Below are 19362 nucleotides of genomic sequence, written 5' to 3' on the forward strand. Positions count from 1 at the left end.
TCCTTAAATCACAAGGTTTGTGGTTTGATCCCTGTGCTTTGTCCAGTAAGGCTGAAAGGCGCTGCATACAGTCAATTTACCATTTAACTAAACTAATTAAACTTATCCTTTAAATACATTAATCAGAAAGAAGCCTGAGGAGCATTATTCTTATCTTGATGGTGTATTTGGAGTGTGAATAATTTATGGGCATGTCTGATGCATTTTACACTTGCATTTTAGACATTCTGCTGCTGTAATTGAGAGCTGACAGAGAGTGAGTATGCATCTTCACTGTCTTTTCAAAGGCATGTGAATATTCATGGACACAACTTGATAGACTGAAAATATGGAAATTTTCATTTTTTATGTATGTCTATGTCTTAATAGGATGGTTTACATCTCTGCAGCCACTCTATAGTTTAAACAACTAGTATATATTAAAAAATGAAGTGTTCCCTGCTGCTGAATATGGAATATGGACTGGAGAAACAGTCTGAATCTGTTAGCGGGCCCCGCTCAGTCCTCCTGACAACACTGTCTGAGGTCAAGAACAAACAGAAGGTGCAATACAGTTATGGATCCTGATGGCGGCGCTGTGTTCCACTTACAGTGAACAGGAAAGGGCTCCAGGTTAGCCTCCTCAGTGGCCAGCTCATGTGTGGACATGCAGGCAAAGACTGCGGTGGCGTCCTCTTTGGAAGCTGCGTACTGGAGGGTGGAGGTGGTGGTGGATAGGCCTGTGGCTGGATCCAACTTCAAGCTGGGAGTGATTATGACGGCTGCAGAGAAAGGGATGCACAGGCAGATGACACACACACACACACACACACACACACACACACACACACACACACACACACACACACACACACACACACACACACACACACACACACAGACAACAAAAACATCAACTCTTCTGGCCCGAGACGAGCAGGGTGCCTTCGAATAAAAGCGGTGGTTCCACTTTGATTATTTCATTATAACAATAGTTCACTGAATCTTATTATGAATACTTTAATTACTTTATTATAAGTTACTAGTACTTAATTTAACTTAATTGTAACATAACTTTATTGATCTTTTATAGTACTTAATTTAACTTTATTATAACAGTAAATTATTCAACTATATTATAACAGTACTTTATTTTATTTTATTGTAACAGTAAATGATCTAACTTCATTATAACAGTATTTTATTTAACTTTACTGTAACAGTACTTTATTTAACATTATTATAACAACAGTAAATTATTTAACAGTATTATTATGGCACTTTATCTAACTTTATTATAACAGTAAATTATTTAACGTCATTACAACAGTACTTTATTTTAACTTCATTGTAACTGTACCTAATTTGACTTTATTGCAATTGTATTTTATGTAGTAGTTTTGTATTTTATTACTCTATAATAGTTCAGATTGAGATATAATATATCGTGTCTTGGGATAGAGCCAAAAAATATTGTAATATTTAATGTAGACCATATTGCCCCGCCGTATGCTGGGTTAATTGTATCAGACCATTCATTTAGTAATCACAGAAAAGTATTTAAGTCTAAGTTACCTATTAGGAACAGTTATATGATTGTCTTTACTATCAGGTACTCCCTGGTTGCTCCTGGAGGATAATACTAAACTTTTACATAATGTTAACTCCAGCTGTTACCGTCTCAACCAAGAGTTCTTCTATTCAAATGAAAAAAGTCAAAATGCAGTATCCTATTACTGCATCATTTGGTGACAAGGAAACAACAGTGAATGTCATATTTCTTCTGTCTATTGTTTAAACTCTTGTCTTAGTTAAATACGGTACGCTATGATTTCATTTTCGCTCTCCTGTCACTTTATAAGAACACTTGCTGGCCCCCAAGGGGATCTCCGTGTGACAGCATTTTGTGTGTTGTCACTGTTTGACATTTTCTGGATTTGTCAGCAAACAGCATGTGATGTGTCACCTTTCCCATCAGCTACCAGGGGCTTTCCATTCTTCTTCCATGTGATCGTAGCTGCGGGGTTTGCATTTGCCGCAAAACATGTTCCCACCTGAAAAAAACAGAGCAGGGAACAAAACAATGAAATATAAAACAATGAAATATTCACACTCATATTCATGAGACTAATTGAAAATGCTAAGAAGCAGGTGCAGGAGAACTTGACGGATACATTTATTTTATTCAGTCTAGTTCCATCAGTATTCACTGTCAGTGTGGAGCTATCACAGTTTGAGCTTTATTAATTGAATATGAAACTTTTAATTAATTCTAATTGCAACAATTTTCACACAAAAATACGTCATTTAACATCATCTTGTGTTTTTAATGTGGATAGTAGTATAAACATGACTTCAGAGGCCGTTTCACCAAAAGAAGAAAAACAAATAAGGAAACACTGCAAAGGGAAAAAGAAAAAAATATTTGCTTTTAGCAGCCTCGCTCTAAAACCCCTGTCAGCGAAGCCCTAATTCCTCTGTCCTAGAGTTGTATAATTTAATGTCTGCCTCCAACATTATCAGGAGAATGTTGGATGTCGGCCAGAAAAGACAAACAACTTACTCATTTAGGATGAATTAGTTTTTGTGTACAGAAGCACGCAGTCCCGTTGCTACATCCTCAGGATTGAAGGTCAGAAACGGTAGCAAAGATACACTGTGTGAACCCAACAATGAGTGAGTCATAAGAACATTCCTTTTCCCAAACCGCCTGTGCTGCTTGATATCCAGCAATACAACCTGTACCTCTGAATAACGGCAGCTCGCCACAAACATGTCTGAGGCTTCTGTTAAGCGAACAGCAGTAGAAGCACTAACCTCTTTTGGTTGTTCCATAAAAAGTCTAATTGCTTTGTTTCTTAAAAATACACCGATTCCTTCTCCCTCATTGAAAAATCAAGAATATGTTAAAGTTCTTAACGCAAGATATTTCAGACTTCAGTCTTTTAAATGTATTTTCTAAGTGTTCTTGTGTATGAAAGGCAATAATCCCTCGTATAAATGCGTGGAAATGCCTTACACTTAACACCAACAATGAAACATTATGGAGCCTGCATTATTTTAGATGCATCAATATGTATCACACTTTACTTAACAAATACGATTATAACTTAAGATACAGCATGGACTGTTTTAGCAAAATATGAGTCCTTACTACAGTTGATTGCTGATGTGTGTATAAGTGGAGTATAGGTTCTTATAATGCATTATAAGCCCCATTAGTCTGACATAAATCTGAGTCGAGTGCAGCCCTAAAAAGTACACAGTAAAATCTGACTAGTTGATTTTACTTTAAACCGACTGCCTTGAAAAACAGTTTTACAGTGTAATAAAGCTTTACTGCATTCATCTCAACTACAGATAAACATGCTGACTTGCAGTGTTAATAGCCTGACAGTCAACGCATTTCAGGTCGATCTTCGATTCAGGAATACAAATTAATTGAACTGCTTTGTAAAGAGATGATATATCACTGTTTGAAATATCATAATCATAATTTTGCTCTGGCTTTAGCTTTTTTTTCAGCTTGAGGCTTTTTAGCTTCGTAGCAGATTTGTTATTTATTTTTGCTGGTCTCTCTCTAATAACAGCGTCATCAATCACTGAGCGGTTGAAAATGCCAGTAGGTGGAGAGCAAGTCTTGAGATGCAGTGCACAGCTGAGCAGGAAGGGATCGAGATCACTGTTGAGTTGTCGGCATTGATCAACAACTCTTTGAATCCCCTGCAGGTATATTATGCTCATTAGGTATGTGAAGCAGGGAAAATCAGGAGCTTATTGCATTTTTTTCGGAGAGACGTGTGTGTGAATTCATGTGCAGGCTTTCGTTGTCATCCAGAGAAGTGCAGAAGAGCTTCTTTAGCTTCCCTACATTGACAAATTCCACAGACTCAGTTGTGCTTTATCCTTTATTTCAACCAAAAACGCCCAATTCATCTAACGGACAAGGCTGAGAAATGTAACGACATCTAACTTGACCACAGGAGGAGAGAGGACGCCAGAATGTGCTGCCTGAGTCAGCTAATCAAAAATCCCCCGGCAACCATCCATCGTCTGACAGTCTACAGCAATACAAAGAGCTTCTAATATACTGTAAGTCCAGGAGCAGAGCTCTGTATAAATGACTTATCAAGCAAGCACAGTACAATGTGACGCTCTTCTCTCTCTCTCACACCAGACTGACTTTTTTCCCAAATGCATTATACACAATCACATTTAAGGGAAAAAGAAGACCTCAATCTACACTATCTCCAGTGCTTCCTCTATAACTGTGGCAGGCTGTCAGGCCTAAAAAACACTTTTGAAACCTAAGCATATTTGATTTATTTCTTTCAAAGACATGGGAAGAAGGCAATGAGCAACACAAGACAAAATGACCAAAATATAACAAATACTAGAAAACACCTGATTTTTTTGTTAAAAAAATAAGTAAAATAAGTGAATGAACAAATAAGGTTTAAGAACTTGTGAAAGGCATCACAAAGCAGCAGAAAGACAGTGATGTCGCTCCAGGTTTCAAAGGGGTGATGCCAAAAATATTGCCAAATACTCTTTCACTCCAAAATCAATGTATTACATTTGCAGCTGCCTCTCTGCAGTGCTGTTCAGAAATGTTCCTTCACTTATCCACATACAAGGTAAAATGTGATCCTACCATGCTTTTTATCTTTTGCACTTTAATTTGGTCCCAACTTTTTCATGTTTTTTCATTGTTGGCTGCTGCTTTATAATTCCATTTTTCCAGAAGGTTCTGGTAATCCATGGTTTCTGGTTGTGAAATGATTAACCCTTTAACACCTGAGTCGACATCAGTTTTCTTGTGCTGCATTCAGACGCCTTCGAACTAGCATTTAAACCTGTCAAACCTGAGAAAATTGGTTTCTTTCAATAACATGAAAAAAACATAATGAGAAACTTGTGGAACATTTCTTGTCCCACAAACTGCAATATATATATATATATATATATATATATATATATATATATATATATATATATATATATATATATATATATATATATATACATACATACATATAAAAGGTGAAAAAGAAATGACCTGAAAATTAGCTGTTGTGGATTATAAAGATATATAAGATAGACAAATAATGGGAAAAATGTCCAGAAAACAATATGAAACTTTGAATTAATGATTTTATGATTTTATGATGATATGAATTAATGATATATTTAACATAATGTTACAAGATTACATTATGTTTCTTTCATTTTTTTTTTTTGCTGCCTGTCACCCTCTTCTTAATTTTTTGGAGAAAAAAAGAGAAGAAAAATAATAAAGAATATAAAAAAAAATAAGCCCTTTTGCTCAGGTTTCAAGGGGGTAACCGTCCACATACCAGTACCTATTCACTATAAAACACACACCTTCTCTCTGCTTTGTTTCAGTGAATCAAAGCCAAACACAGGAGGAGAGAGGAGAGACTGGTGAAGTGAACATTACTTAAGCTGATGACAAATTGTTATGTTTCATGTAACAAAAGCAATTTCCCCTCAAAAAACAAAACAAAAGTCATAGACAGACACTGCAAACGTCTGAGCATCAAGCTGAAATACTGGCATTTTATTTTTAAATGTACTGCTCAACCTGAATCTGGGGATAGTGTCCAGGATGCTGGCAGCTGTGATGCTGATGGAAGTGAAGCTGGTCAGGCCAGATCAGCTCTGCTGCTGATACAGCTGCAGCCTCTGACAGCCACAGAAAGACACGCTTTGATCCATCCGGGCTGTCAGAGAGGAAATGCTTCTCCTGGATCTATATTGGTAATATCTGAACGTATTTGTTGTTAAGCCGTGTTTCATGTGAGTTAGTGAAGTTGATTTAATCAATGATAATACTGCGATGAAACTTGTGATTACACCCCTTGTAATTAATTGGGTTACATACCCGACGGCTCATCCACCACCCCAAAGCAGTCAACCCAGGGGAGACACTGATCCTCTTCCCCTCTAATTAAACTTCTGAACTGTTCCAAAAAAATCTGGCTGTGTGTAGCGAATTTGGTGGAAGAATTCACCCTGGGGGAGCGCAGTAGCTCACTCGGTAAAGCTGGCGCCCCATGTACAGAGGCTAAGTCCTCGCCACAGCGGCTGCAAGTTCGATTCCAGCCTTGGCTCTTTGCTGCTTGACATCCCCTCTCTCTCCCCCTTTCTTGCTTGTACTGTCCTATCACAATAAAGGTAAAAGCCTAAAAAAAATTCTAAAAAGAAAAAAGAATGCACTCTATCAAAGTCAAGGCTGTGCCTGGGTGTTCTTTTTTCCTTTTATTTTGGAACATATTTTCTTAGCATTAAGAGACGCTACAAATTCTCCCAAAAATGAACTCGCACCAGCCCACCAAAAGCCCTTCTTATCTGAGGTTGAGAAATAAATACAAATATGAAAACCACGAATCAGTTAATAATAATGACTGACGTAAGTTAGAGTAAAATAAAGAGAAAAGAAAATAAAAAAAGGGAGGATAAACACATTTGAAATAAAATAAGTAATAATCAATAAATCAAGATTAAATAAAATAAAAGTAAGAGGGTGGAAAGTCTTTTTGTTTGGGTCGCTGCAGTGTATAGTAAGCTACATTTTCAAAGTTCTGTGCCTCGGTGTTCTCGAGTTCCTTCTCTTCCTGTGCTTCGCTGTCTGTGTTCTCTCTCGCTCTCTCTCTGCACTTTCCTGCCTGTCTCCTGGATCAACATATCTGACAGCACTCAGCTCATCATTCCTCCAGTACATGAACCCTCTTCTCTCACTCTTTGCCAGATTGTTGTCTCAGCTACAGTGGATGTGCCTGCGGTCCTGCAAGCTCTAGTGCCTGCAAACACCACTCGCCTTCGTCTACCTGTCCTGTGGAGCCTGCCATCCACCATCACCTCTCTGCACTCTGCCTCAGCAAGCTGCTATCTTCAACCCACTCCACCTCCATCCCATTCTGATCCTAAAACACACCTTATCTTCATATACCTCGTCATTTGGATCAACTTCACTGCATTATATACTCATTTGACTATCCCACACAGGTTCATAACATCTGCTACATTTAACTGTTGTTCCTTTGCAATTGTCACACTGTGAGTCTGTGAAAATGAAAGTGTAAAAACAGCATTATTCACAACGTATGCTCAGAGTTGCTCTGTCACCTTCAGTCAATTAGTTATGTGAGAGCAATACTGAGTGTAATGTGTCTGGTGCCTGATGGAGGCAAACTAGAGAAAGCAGAAAGCCACCATGAAATCACACACACAAACACAAACTAAAGGGGGTGGAAAGGGTGATGGAGGATGAGACGCACATATAATTATGTAATTAATATGTATGTACATGTGGATCTTTATATGCATACGTGTAAGTAGACAGGTTTCCATTACAGCTTTGTGCAAAACTCAAGTGACATTTTTGAAATGTCGATAAAACACAGTTGTGAGGTAACTGCGTATCCACTGAGTGATGTTATGTGATTTTAAAACATTAGGAGGTGTATTTCTATTGCAGCAACCGTACTAGCTGTCATTCATACAACCATATTATTTCCCTTATACGTGGGAGCGGCCACGTATGAGGAATTTCTGGGAGTTGATAGTCCACGATTTCACTGTGGATTCAAAAATTCAAGATGATCTGTTCAACTTTTCAAGAGTTATGAAATGCAATGACACCTATAGCCTACATGACCTATAAAAGCGAAAAAAAATCCATTTTGCAGTTTTGCAAAATATGTTTATTTCGAATCACCTGAAAAACCACCTCACGCAAACGTAAAACTTTTTTGCGATAAATGGGAGTATTTTTGAAATTGACATGTTTTCAGTAAGTATAATTAATATTAACTTTATTAACATATGTACTTAATGTTCAAAAACTTTTGTTACAATTTGGCATTTCATTCACAGGACAACAATATTTTGGCAGCCTGAAAATGAAAAATTATTATATCAGGTTTCAGAGTGTAATCTTTTGATGTGTAAACTAGCAATGTGCCGATCCTGTGAGAATAGTGACTTCACAGTCAAGCTTTGCATGGGCATGGTGTCCTTTTTCTGTGCGTTATTACAAAGTTACAGCGCCATCTAATGGCCTGGCATGCATAATACAGCGTTTCAGGTTGTTTTTGCGGATCAGCTTACACAAGGCCCATTCTCAAAATGTTATCAAATGAATGCAGATTTTTTTTTTTTAAAAAACACAAAGGAAAGACTTTTCCAGTTTTAGTGGCGCCATTCTCGTCTAAACATGGCCTAATTAACTGTCTAAACACTCCAGCTGAAGGGAAAACCTTCTCCTGCACATAAAAAGGAAAGCTGAATGAAGCTGGAGTTTCTGATGTCATCCCTTAACTGGTTTCATATTTAACTTTAAACTTTCCTTTCAAAATCACTCTGTTCTTGAGAAACTACAGGTATAACCCGCTTGATACTGGTTTTAAAAAAACAAATAGTGCTACAGTACCTGCTGTGAATCATCTGGCATTAACTCTTGAACTCAGCAGCATGACTCACTTCATTTCTTTATGGAGAAATACACACGGGCCGACTTCTTCTCGAGCAAATGGAAAAGCAGCCTCTGCCGCGCCACAGCTAAGACAGTTCAGGTTTGCTGCGTTCTCTACCGCTGACACTTTCCTCTCATTTGGAATTCCACTTGAGTAAGAAGCAAGTGTGCCCTCCATCATCCCTCCTGCAAGTTATCAAAACTGAAATCCCACGCTTCCACTCGCACTTCTTTTTTTCTTATCAACTCAAATTCCCTCCATCTCTCCCTGTCTCTCTGCCTTCACCACAAAGTGCTCAAAGCTGGTCAATACAAGCTGAATTTTTAGGTGGGAATACCAATAGAGGCAGCACTTGATCCATAATAAATGTGTATATGCTGCTGCATGTGGTGGAATAAATGTGCATTGCTTGCTAGAGAGAGGAGGCACTGAGAATTCGCTGCCCAAAGCTTTTCAAAAGTTTTTCTCCGACTGATACTTAGACTACAGTCAATGTGTGTGTGTTTGGGGAAAATAAACAGCAAAATAAGGAGAGAAATTCTTGCAGGAGTCGGTGTTTAACTATGAATGAAAGTCGAGATTTGAACCATATGCGCCGTCCGTAAAGCCCAGAGACACACTGGCACATATGCTGTCACATTCTGACGTCGGCTGTGGTTTTGGACGTCAGTGTCAGAGACATTTTTGATATTGAGTTCAGTCATTTTTCACCACTGCAGCTGAGTCACAAATCTCATATCAACTGCTCTTCTTGACTTCCTTGAACGCCTCGGGCTGTGTGGACTCACTGTTTAAATTATCCAACATGTCAGCTTCCTGTGTGCCGCCGCCAGGGACGACGATGGCAACTCATGCAGTACTCTCAACTGGTTTGCTGTCACATTCTGAGCGCTAGTCACCATGTATCAACAATGTGATACACAAGCTCAGTCAAATAGAAAAACAGCAAGTTTCCAGGGTGGGTTAATATTTACATTCAGTCTGTATCACTGCAGACACCACGGTTCATGAAAATATACCTCAGCCCACACACGCGTTTACGTGTGCAGAATTCATGTGGCGTGATGGGACAGCTTCATACTGAGCAGGACACTAAAATGTAAAAGCTGCAGTGAACCTTACCGTTGTGAGTTTGTCCTTCTGCAGGGCTGCAGACTTGTCCATGATTTCAACTGAAGATGGTTTCTCTGCAAACACAAAAGCAGACAATCAGGTTTTGGAGTCATAAAAAAAAGTGACTCGGAGACAATTTACACAGAGTTGTTGATTCATGGTTCATACACATTTTTTACCAATCATTTTTTCATGACTTTGAGGCAAATGTTCACAACCATACATTCTCTGACACAACCATCGATACTCCTCATCAGTTCTTTTTCAGTACTATATAATAGCATTTTTAAATATATGTTATTTAAAAAAAAAAAAGAATTCAAAACAGGATTAGAGCTGAATATTTAAATATAACTAAGGGACAGTTTGTTATTTCGGAGAAGGGAAGTGGTGGTGCAAAACAGGGGGAGGCATGTCAAATAATTTCTTAAGCACTGGAGAGGGATTGCGTTTGTTTTTTTTTTTTTTTGGTTTAAGGGAGGGGGCATACAGCTATAAATGGCTGTATTTTGTATTTATTATACTGTCGATTTAAAAAAAAAAAAAGCCTTCCAAACCATTGGGAGGCATACTTTCTTTAAAACCTTGGGACATTTTTTCTTTTTTTTTTTGAACATTTTGACAATTTTTAAAGAAAAGAAATTGAAGCTTTTTAAAACTTTTAACTTAATTTTTTTTGGCATTATTTTTTTTCCCATTAAAACTTATTGGCAATATTTTGTTTTTCTTAAAGCATTTTTGTCTTCTTTTTTTTTTTTCTTTTAAAAAATGATGGGTTTGGATTTGAAAGGCATGTTTTCTTTAAAAATCACCTAAAATGATTCCCTTTATCACAGTCAGAAACAGTAAAAAGGGAAATTATCATTGGATTTTCAAATTTTCAATGGTCCTTGATCACATCATGTGTTATTATACAGGTTTTTGAAACACAAGTCCAGAACTTTTCCAAATTGTTCAGGTTTTATTTCATTTTCCAAAACTTTTCAAGGCCTAGAAATAGCTATCTGCAAATTCCATGCATTTTCCAAGTTTTTCATGGCCCTATGAACCCTGTAAATGCCCTTTTTTTCTTAATACTGTTAATTATGTGAAAGAGGAGAACTGAGGGGCACAGTGAGTGCAAACAAGAATATTTTACTGGCAACATCCAGAAACTGACAAGTAGACAGCCGGTTCATCTAAATGCTTGGCTACAAACTTATTGCCTTGTTAATATTCAAGCTGTGGGACATAATTTAATCTTGACTCTGTTAACTATAACCTAATACTCTCGAAGGCCCATTGAGCTCGTCTCTTCATGTCCTATTTCATGCTTGGTTAGCAAAGTCCATTAGCAGGTGATACATGGGCAGTCTTAGGTGGTGAAATGAAAAAAAAGAGCATTTCCTGAAGCACAGAGGAAAACAAAAGGGACAAATCCAAAGTCAGTTTTAATGCAATTAAAACTGATCTGTTTGCGAGAAAAACGACCTCCAAATGTCACAAACGTATCTTTGAACAAGCTTTACAGATGTGATTGTTTTTGTTTAAGCAATAACAATTTTCTGTTTGCATCAGTGACTGGAAATGACACAGAAACAGCTTGTAACATGACAATATTCACAGTGTAAAGACAGATCAAACTGCATGAATTTATGTTTTTGATGGGGACTAAATGTGCCCACCATTACGTTGCAGAATGCATTAAATAAGTAGTATTTCAGGCCTGGTATCTCAATTTTAGTATTCAAAAGAGAGCTGCAAATGCATTTCTGCAGAATAATGCCTCACAACATCATCTATCATTCAGGTGCAGCTGTGAGAGATGCTACTGTTATTTAAAAAATGTCACTTCCTGGCCTTTTCTATCTGTTTATATAATGGCTTTTGGATTATTACAGGTGTCTTCTATTTCTTTTATGCAGACATGACAGGTCTGTTATGGAAATATGCAATAAACCACAATATTCAACGCTTCATGCGAGACAGGGAGCAGTGTTAGTATGAGACCAGCAGGTGTGAGGCCCCCGCCAGAGATTACTTTATCGCCAGGTTAACCCTACCAACTCTCTCCCCGACTTCACATGGACTTTTGGGCAATCGTAACAAGGCCCAGATTCACTCTTTTTCACCAGAAGATGTCTGCACCTTCATCACAGTGGTAATATATTAAAAAAATTAGGGCTGTACAATATGAGAAAATACAAGTTGCTGGAAGAAAGAAAGTAACATCTGCACACTTAGTCCATGCCAAACAAATTTATTCAAGACATTGTTTTGATCCCACTTGGATCTTTGTGGGATTGAAATGTTATCTTGAATAAATTTGTTTGGCAAGGAGTAAGTGTGCACGTTACCTTCTTTCTCCATTCAAGCTTTCCAAAAGCCTTGCACTATGCAATGTGCGTATAACCACTCTTTTTCAAAATAGTTGCTCCCTACAAGTTGAGGTTTTGAATAGGTTTGGGTGGTATCACAGTATTACGCTATATAAGGGCATTTAGACATCCTGAATGTAAGATATTTTAGTTCAGTCTCTGGTCTCTACTCGTGGAACAGGCAGCTGAGCTGAAAGAAACAGCAACTCCTAGTGGTGGAGGCAGAAGTTACAGGATTGTAAACAGCAGGTGGCCAGCAGGCAGTGGGGAATAACCTTATTTTTTACATCTAACTTGATGAATTAAGGGTTTATTACAACCAAACCAGAGCTGGTAATTGTTGGACAGTGAACTTGATAAAGATCATTAGCAAGATTTTTGGTGAGTTTTATTTTGTTTCTGTCGAGTTTGAATGAAGTGTATAAGTTAACGAGACAACTAACCCTCAGTCTTCCGTGACCTAGAGGAAGTTGAATTTAAAAGGTGTACAGTTGTATTTATCTCTTTAATAAGGAAAATATGTGTAAGAGCATTACTTTTCTTACCATATTATGGGTCTCTGTTGCATATTTATTAGTCTGAAAAGCTAAAAGTGAGTGGTGTACTTGACGTCGGGGGTTGGGGGGGTTGTTGAGTGCTGCTGTCATATACGGTGTACTCTGGTAAAATTTCAGTAAGGTATGAAGGTAAGAAAAATTACATACAGCCCAAGCCTAGTTTTGAATTAAGTAAGACAGAAGCTTCCTCCAGCTTTGAAGTGGTGAATTTACAGCTCACAGCAACTTAATAGGCTACAAACTCTAGCTTTAGTTTGATATCTAGTGTTGGAAAAAAATTTTGCTGCACATTTCTGATCCACTGTAAGCAGCTGATGTCCACTTGTTTGTCATATGATTTACGTGGCTCTTCTTTTCGTTTTCTTTTTTTAATCTACAATGAAGGTCATCACTTAAAGCATATGGTGTTCCATGAACCACTGAAAACACATCACCTGCATTTTATTTGGTCTACACAAGGTTAAACACTGGGATTAATCTCAAAATTGTATTTATTATTTTCTGTATCTTCCTATAGACCTCTATATATTGAACGGATTTGGTCCAAGGACCTTGAACACCTGACCGGGGATAAACCCCTGGACTTGGCCAGACAGGATCTGGAAATGTATTCCTGATACTTCCAAAAAAATCCCAATCACTTTAAAATCTTACATTAAACCTATCTCACTCCTAAGATACTTTTCTTGATAAAGCTTAATTTATCACCAATATGCTCCCTATGAACGGATGGTCTTGTTTTGTCTTTTCTGCATGTTTTGGTCTTGTATAAAGCCTTAATATAATCTAATTGTGATTCTTTTTAGACCAAAGTTTGTTTTCAATTTTAACTTCTGTATTATTCACTATACACAAGCAATTAATCATTTTATGGTATAACAAGTACCACTGCGTCAGATTGTATTACAATAAAAACAACACCTTCATTTTTTAATTTTTCCTTAATTAATTTAATTTTTTAAATAAATCTTTTCTTTTTGCTTTTCTTATTATAATTATTATTATCTTATATTGTGATGTCTTTTATATTTGATTTATCTTTGAGCACAATTAGAAAATAAAATAAATACAATAAAAAATAAATTAAAAAATTTATTTTTGATCTCAAAACATATTTTGCAGTTGAAAGCCTAAATTAATGACTAATGTGAGGGTGAGGGACGGCCACCCTTTTTTCTTTTTTCATTAGTTTTATCACTGATAAAGGATTTTACTGCCTATTCTAATTACGCTGGACACAGTAAATGACAGGACATTAAGCTTAACTTAATTCTGTTTAAGGGTTTCGTGGGCTAAAACTCAAAATTTCATATCTGCTGCTGCAATCAGTCAAGTTAAAAAAAAAAAAAAGGCAGGGGGTGTTGCTGTGTTGATAAGTGTGACTGTTCAAACGCTTCTTTTTTTTCAGCTTCTTTTGGGGACGTTTTTAAACTGAGGCAATTGTCCTTAACAATGTAAAATTATTTGCAGTGTTTGACTTTCCTAAACTGATTTAATTTTCTCTGAGATCAGGACATGATCATTATTCCTGCTGCAGTCTTTACATTTATCTGCCAGCATTCAATTCAGATTTGCGCAGTGTTGAAGTATAACACAAGTGTAACAGGTTTGACCTCATCAGGTTGCCATCGTTCCTTTTATGTAAAAGGTCGCTGATGCCGATACCTTCAAGTGAAAGAGATGAGACCAACACTGACCACTGAAAAACTTTTATGTCACAAGGGACTCCTGCTTTTCGATGGATTTGGAGAAAAATGAGAATAAGAAGTTCCATACACTATTACAGATGTTTTTACCCTGTAACAAAGAGAGTGAGAAGTTGATTTAAACAATTTGAACAATGCAGTTATGAGGACGTTTTAGCGTTTTGGGTAGATATTGAGCTTACTGTGAACGAGGACGGAGACGGGGTACTCCATGAGGTTGGCGCCTGACACCACCATGCAGGTGAAGGTCTTCTGGTCTTTGAGCGAGCCCTGGGTGATGAGCAGGCTCAGCTTGTCATTGATGCTGACCCGCTGGGCGTAATCGTCTGTGGCCTGAACGGTCACCTCATCGCTGCGGGCCTGTTTGATCAGCAGATCGCCGGGAGTGCCATCATCTTTTTCCTGGAGAGACAGAGAGGACAGAAAGGTTTGGTGGTTTTGTAAATCGTAAAGCACAGGTCCTCATTCATCAATAGCAGTTTACTTAACCCTTTGAAACCTGGATCATCATCAGTTTTCTTATGTTCAGATGCCTTTCATTTAAACCCTAAAAACACCTGAGCAAATTTATTTAATTTCTTTTCAAAATATGCAGAGGCATTGACCAACTTGGCAAGAGATACCCACAAACTGCAAAAAATAATTCAGTCAACAAGTCAACAAACTTATTTAAAAATTAGTTTTAAAAAAAGGGAGGATAATTAGAAAAATATCCCAAAATTGAGAAAATGTCCCCAAAACTATATTTATAATTACTGTAATTTTATATCTAAAATTATGTCACAGAAAAAAACATTTTAAAATTTAAAAAAAAAAAATTCAAGCTATAAATTTATTTTATATTATGTCTTGTTTAGTTGTGTGTTGCCTTCTCCCTGTCTTTTTGAAAGAAATGAATCTAGATTTCTCAGGTTTTTAAGGGTTAAACAGTCATGAACAAAATTGGAACAGTCCAGGAGCAAACTTTTGACAGGTGAGAACAGACAAGACAGGATGGGGCTTAATACATCGGGTGACATGACAGGTTTGTAAACAGACAAATAGACAAACAAACAAGTGCAACATAGAAGAGGGGAGGAAAAAAATAAATAAAACAACCTGAAAATAATAAAAAAAAATATCAAAAACTTGTGGTACGAGGCACATGTAATACTAAGGTCAGTCAGTTGCGTAAGGTTGTTACTCTTTAACAAAGAGGTCTCTCTCTGTAGGGATCCTTTCCATAGTGTTGTTGTTCACTGATAATAACAATTGGAGCCTGTCAGTGGCAAAAAACAAGCCCTGTGAACACACATGGCAGCCTGGCTGGAGCACTCACGCTCAATATTGGACCAATTTCAGAAAATATAGTTTCCATTAGTCATTTAGAGCAGGGTACAGGTTGATAAAAACACCCACGCAGCAACACAGCAGCAGCTCTTCAGCATGGCACTGAATGCTTTGTCTTCTCCCTCTGCATAAAAGGATGTGACATTTAGTGGGCCTTTCCCATAAATATCAACAGTATCTATACTGGAAGGTCATGTTTACACAGTCAGCTGCTTATTGTAGCATTACTGTAGGTGTAGGAGCACAGTGACATACATTTTGCTTGGTCTACATAACTCCTGCACACTACAAGCAATCTTAAGAAAGTGATGGGGGAAATTCGACTCCACTGCAGATTCTGCACCTAATCTCCACATTGTTTTTTTAAAAAGAGTATTCAAATGTCCAAAGAACTGATTTTAGATGACACCACAACTGGCACACACCTGTGGGGCCTTTAACAGCACCATAAAGTATACTGATATAACCACAGCAACAACAAAACAATCTATTTCAGATTTACTACTTATTTTTCAGGGATTTTGTGCAAGGATTTTTTTAAAGGCTGATGACATCATCATACATGATGACAAACACTCAAAACTCATCTTAAAAACCTCAGAAGAGGCTTCAAATGTTTATAAAACAACAATATTCGGTGCAGCCTTGGTTTCAATTAGACAAGCAAATCAGTTTCTGTCAGAGCAGCTACAAATGTGCTTCACTAAAGGCCATGAGCTGCATCTCAAAGTCTATTTATTTACCTCAACAGAGCATCAGCATGCAGTGATAACAACAATGAAAAGAAATAAAGAATTACACTTCAAAAATGTGCTTTTGCCTTCCTTTCTATCCATCTATCCATCCATCTATCCAAAAAACCTTTTTATATATGTCATATTTTAATGATTCAGACTAAAACTATAATCATGACAGTTGTATTAAGCTTACATATATGGGTCTTCCCATTCCATTTGGTGGTTATATTTTTGTGGATTTCAGTATTTCTCAGATAATGAAAAAAATAGAAAAATGCAACACCTGTAATTTGAAAAAGTGCAGATAAGTCTTGAGTCCTCCTAACTCCTGTAGTGTGTAAAAACTGATGTGACATTGTGTGATAATGCAGATGTATGATAATATCTGCACGTCATCATTATCGGCAGATATTGGCTTTAATATGAAATATCGGAATCAGCCCACATGCTGATTTTTGCTGATATCACAAACTTTTTTATTTATTGACAAAGTGAATGTGTACAAAACATCAACCCCAAGTTGAAGATTTTTTTTCTTATTTTGCACAATGAAGCACAGCATTCTATGTCTCCATCTGCTGGTGAGCCATTATGATAGGAGTATGCGTAATATGATTTTAAATTCCGCTACAAAAGAAACTTGATTATCACTAAAATATGCTGGCAGAAAAAAATGAATATATCGGTATCATTTATTGGCCAAATGAGTGATTTTTACACTGGCATATCACATATCGGCAAAAAATCCAATCTCATGAATCCCTATCTTTTAACATCCACCAAAACTAAGCCACATTTCTTATTGTCTTGGCAAAGTGCTTTTAGTAACATCAGATCGTTCACAGGCAGTATTGCTTGAACAGTACTTACGTATTTCCACTTGACGAACATCAGATCTGCTGGTGCCGGAGCTCCATCGTTGCATGGTATGACAATGGTCTCTCCATACAAGGCAGTCACACTCTCTGCACCCCGCACTGCAACACCAAGAACACACTGTTACTATGATAAGAAATATACCATAACATCACCAGAACCACTGTGTGGTAAATGGACATTTGAATAACGCCTGTCTTGTCCTCCAACCACTCAAAGCACTTGTACTCATCCCAACATCACCTACTCACACACATATTCACAGAGAAGAAGAATGCAATGAGCGAATAGAGAAGAAATTACCGTCTCTTTCCTTTGTATCATTTTGTCCAATACTACTTTAAATTAATTGCTCTTTACAATATTTAAAGCATGTCTGTCTGTCCTGGAAGAGGGATCCCTTCTCAGTTGCTCTTTTTGAGTTTGTTTGTTTGTTTGTTTGTTTTCCCTGTTAAAGGTGTTTTTAGGGAGTTTTTCCTAAGTAGCTGTGAGAGTCCAAGGACAGAGAGACATCGTATACTGTAAAGCCGTCTGAGGCAAATTGTGATCTGTGACACTGGGCTTTATGAATAATATTGACTTCAGCAAGAAATTTCTGGGGAAAAAAAATAAAGAAAATTAAGTGAAAGATAGCAAACAAAACAGGAAAGTAATAACATAAAATAAACAAGAAATAAGAAGAAATAAGAAATAACCTGAAAGAAAAAAATGCTTAATGCAAATTTTTGGGTCATTTCTTGCCAAGATGCACATTGTCTTTGTTTTCATGTTTTCAAACCAATCTGCTCAAGTTTCAAAGGTTTAAATGCCCGAGAAAGGCGCCTGAATGCTGCACCAGAAAACTGATGTCAATCCAGGTTTCAAAGGGTTAAGATTCAGTATCCTGGCCAAGGATACTTCTACATGGAGACTGAAGGAACCATTAATCTTCCAACTAGTGGACGACCCGCTCTGCTTCCTGAGCCACAGGTGTGTGTGTGTGTGTGATTGACTCACTGGGTGTGCAACAACACTGGGAGCCTTTGTCCTGACCCCTGCCTGTCAGGAGCCTGATCAGCCAAGTCTAGGCATATGAAGTGAGAAATACATTTTCTCCCCTAGCTCAAATTGAGTCACAGTGTGTTTGTGCGCACCAAACCCCGAACGCTGGAACAGAGCTTACAGTCACAGGGTGAGAGAATTGTCTGAGATCACAGGAAACCCAGCAACAACAAAAAGTATTGAAGTGCTTGAGGGATTTCACACTTTTATCTGATGAGGAGAAACCTGATGTCTCAGATCACTTGATCTGGAGGCTTTGATCAGTGCGAGGGTAGGAAGAACAGAGGGGGAAAATATATGGCTCACATCACTCAGATCCAAGCGTCTTCAGGCACCCTTGGAGAGACTGTGGCGAGACTGGGCAGCTCCTCCCAAGTATAAACGTCTAGAAATGGATGGGTGTGAATAAAGCCGCGCCACAATATGTTGTCACTCCAAATGTCACGACACCGCATTTTAAACATGCCTCCCATTAAGTCGTCTGAGGTCGGGCGTAGCGGGTCAAGCTCGCTGCTCTGTGTGCAACCCGAGGAAGTGGTTTTCTCTGACCACAGACTCAGGGAGCTGGAGTGGTTGCTATGGTGGCACTGCCCAATCATGTGCAACGTGGGAGGAGGGTGAAAAGGGGGTGGAGAGAAGATGGATGGACAGAGGTCAGAGCAGAGCTGAGTGACACTAAGGTCTCCACGCTCCGACTGTTTCTCTTTGAGCCTTTAGCTAAACAGGCAGAACGAGAAGAGGTTCGGATTCTGCTCATTCCAGAGTGATGAGGACAGAAAATACACAAGTGCAGCTGCTGAGTGAGGTGGCTGCTTCTCCTGGAGCCATGCCTCCTGCTCATCCTTTCATGCTTCCTCTGCTCTGAGGTGACTTTTACTGATATCAGAGCTTTTACCACAGTTGGACATTAAACATTACAAAACACAGTGGTTCAATTAAAAAACGTAGAGAAGTGCTTTTTCTCAATCAAAATCAAGTCTTTGAAACCTGGGCAAACTGTCTTTATTTGTTTCAAAAACATAGCAAGAAGGCAATATGCAGAAATAAAAAACAACACCCCAAAGGAGAAAACACACACACACACACACACACACACACACACACACACACACACACACACACGCGCATACAAAGAACAAGGAAACCACCTGAAAAATAAATAAATACAG

The 19362-nt window shown here is 37.9% G+C and overlaps 1 protein-coding gene across 3 annotated transcripts in view; it reads right to left on the bottom strand.

Moving 5' to 3' along the window:
• alcama (activated leukocyte cell adhesion molecule a) overlaps positions 1–19362 on the bottom strand; it is a 112126-nt gene that overhangs the window by 23380 nt on the left and 69384 nt on the right. For all 3 annotated transcript variants that reach the window (XM_088088218.1, XM_042498804.2, XM_042498803.2), the window contains exons 2-6: positions 17147–17253; positions 14393–14612; positions 9600–9664; positions 1946–2033; positions 591–761 (exon numbers count right to left, since the gene is read on the bottom strand). In XM_088088218.1, coding sequence (XP_087944344.1) covers positions 591–761; positions 1946–2033; positions 9600–9664; positions 14393–14612; positions 17147–17253 — 651 coding nt within the window. The remainder of the gene's footprint in view (positions 1–590; positions 762–1945; positions 2034–9599; positions 9665–14392; positions 14613–17146; positions 17254–19362) is intronic.

Source organism: Plectropomus leopardus, chromosome 15 (genome assembly GCF_026936395.1).
Source record: "Plectropomus leopardus strain MGB_pleo_1.0 chromosome 15, ASM2693639v1, whole genome shotgun sequence".
Taxonomy (NCBI): domain Eukaryota; kingdom Metazoa; phylum Chordata; class Actinopteri; order Perciformes; family Serranidae; genus Plectropomus; species Plectropomus leopardus.